The sequence below is a fragment of the Etheostoma spectabile genome, chromosome 7 (genome assembly GCF_008692095.1).
Source record: "Etheostoma spectabile isolate EspeVRDwgs_2016 chromosome 7, UIUC_Espe_1.0, whole genome shotgun sequence".
In the NCBI taxonomy this organism is placed as follows: Eukaryota; Metazoa; Chordata; class Actinopteri; order Perciformes; family Percidae; genus Etheostoma; species Etheostoma spectabile.
In genome coordinates this window covers 25395834-25398232 of record NC_045739.1, presented here as the reverse complement: position 1 = coordinate 25398232, position 2399 = coordinate 25395834, and the positions used below count along the sequence as shown (strand labels likewise).

At 40.0% G+C, this 2399-nt stretch overlaps 1 protein-coding gene across 1 annotated transcript in view; it reads right to left on the bottom strand.

Moving 5' to 3' along the window:
• Positions 1–2399, bottom strand: part of LOC116691915 (venom phosphodiesterase 1) — a 67672-nt gene that overhangs the window by 20474 nt on the left and 44799 nt on the right. The window contains exons 19-20 of the mRNA XM_032519829.1: positions 1323–1368; positions 175–329 (exon numbers count right to left, since the gene is read on the bottom strand). Of these exons, the coding sequence (XP_032375720.1) occupies positions 175–329; positions 1323–1368 (201 nt within the window). The remainder of the gene's footprint in view (positions 1–174; positions 330–1322; positions 1369–2399) is intronic.

Genomic DNA, 2399 nt, shown 5'->3' with positions numbered 1-2399 from the left:
ATAAAGTTCCCTTGGCCTTTGGAATTGAAATAGAGCAGAAGTTCTCCATAAGATGGTGATTTAAACCTTGATTCCATACGGACTTCTGGCTTCTACAGGAGCAGAAACCTTGGAATTCAGGGTCAGTCTACCTTGGATGGTCTAGACATTATGGCTGATAATTAAAATCCTTACTGGCTTGTCCATGGTGAAGGAGCTCCACAGAGGCATCAGCTCTTTGTGGCCGTACGCGTGGACAAATCCCTCCTGGCGGAGGACGCAGTAACTCTGGTCCCGCTGCAGCATCCGGGGACGACCAAACAGCAGGTGCTTCTTCTCTGCCGCCGCCTCTGAAACACAAAAAGTGCACTTCCCTTTACATTGTCCAATCAGTGACATGTTGACAAAGCTGGAAATCAGCCGAGAAGAATGTTGCATGCAAATGTCAAAAATTGATGTTAACAGTCTTTTTATTTGCCTTAATAAGAAGGATCTTTGTCGTCTCCAGACTGTCCAAAATCCTGCTGCTAGGCTTTTAACCCACACGAGTAACAGGGCACATATTACTCCAGTTTTAGCTTCACTTCATTGGTTACCAGTGATATTTAGAATGCACTTCAACATGTTGGTCCTAACTTTAGAGCCCTACAAGGACAGGCACCCCCTACATCTCAGACCTGATACAGCTGCGTACATCCTCACGTAGTCTGAGATCAACAGGCCAGACTATTAGTTGCCCCCTTACACATTTTAAAACTAGGGGGGACCGCTCTTTCAGGTTGTTGCACCGAAGTTGTGGAACGCTTGCCTCCTCCATGCGCTGCTTAATTGTGTGGAAAACTTTAAAACTCAGTTGAAATCTCGGCTTTTTAAAGAGGCTTTTAACTAGGTTAGGGTGGTTAGGCTGTATGGGGACCAGGTCTAGACCTGGTCCTCCATGGCTGGTCTTATGTTTACGGGTTATTCTTTTGTTTTTTGTGATGCATTGTATTTATGAGAGTTGTTAATGCTTCCTTTTGTTGTGAAGCACTTTGTGATCTTCATCTGAGAAAAGTGCTATACAAATAAATTTTACTTACGTTTTTTTTTTTTTACTTACTTAAATTGTGGAGAAATGTATGAAAGAAGACACAAATGAGACCAGATCAGTGCAAGCACGGTCCCCAAAATGAGCTTAGTTGGGATATTGCATCTAATAGCTGTAAAGATTAGTGGCAAGCTTTTGAGGAACTGATGTAGAATCACAACATCTAGAAACTAAAAATGACTAATTACAGATTGTGGAGGTATTTTAGGTGCAGAAGAAGTTTCTTAAAAGCACAAAAGCCCGTGTACTTCCTCACCTTCTTCTGCTGTCAGATTCAGACGCATGTTGATAGTGTTTCCAATCTAAAGAGAGAGAAAAACAAAAGATATATGTTATCAATGGAGACAAAATAGAGGTTATATCTTTAAATCTAACACAGTCTACATTTACATAATTAAATGTGATAAAATACAGCATACTTGCCTGAAAAAGGTGTTGGGAAAGAACACTGATGCATCGTTATTTCTATGATAAACTGCATTAAAATTAAAAGTTAAGAATGAGCCCTTGATGTCCATCTTTATGTCATAGAAAATCCCTTTCATACCATCTAGATGTGTCTCCTAATTGAAACACTAGCGCTGCCTATGCTCTGCTTGTGTACTCTGACATGTTTTTCCCCGTCCAGCTTCCATCCATCGTGGAAAGTTACAGGAACTTCGCTGTTGTCTTTAGAGGCAAAAGTTCTGCCTTCAAAATAAAAGCTTTTGATTGGAAACAACTTCATGCTGTTACAGCTGTTCTTCATCCTGTCTTGGTCTTTATCATCCGCATTTGTTTCCACGTCTGAATAATGGATTCACTGATATTTGGGAACTGTTTGCCAGATGTGACCGAGGTCTCACTTTATTTCCACCGTTTGGTGTTCGCTAGAGTTTCCAGGTTGTTTTGATTGGATCCATACAATTCACCTCTAGTGAAGAGAGATCTTCAACAGGGGGTCCGGGGCCACTAGGGGGTCCTAAGAGTTACAACAGAGGGGCCACCAACAAGTTTTTTTTTTCTAAAAATGAAAATGTGTCTAACATTAATCTAACATATCATTAGTAGAGATGGTCCGATACCATTTTTTGCTTCCAGATGCCGATTCTGATACCTGAACTTGCGTATATTGGCCAATACCAGTGTGTCGTATATTTTAATAATAATAATAATAATAATAATAATAATGTTTTAACAACTGTATACTACTATCCCTGTATGGATGTGATATGATTTCTATGGTTGCTGTCGTTCTGGCTCAGGTTAAACTCTTGTTAATAAAAACAGAAGAAGATCAATAAACTACTTTAACGTAGAGTTTCTTTAGGGCTTTATTACGTGGTATCGGATC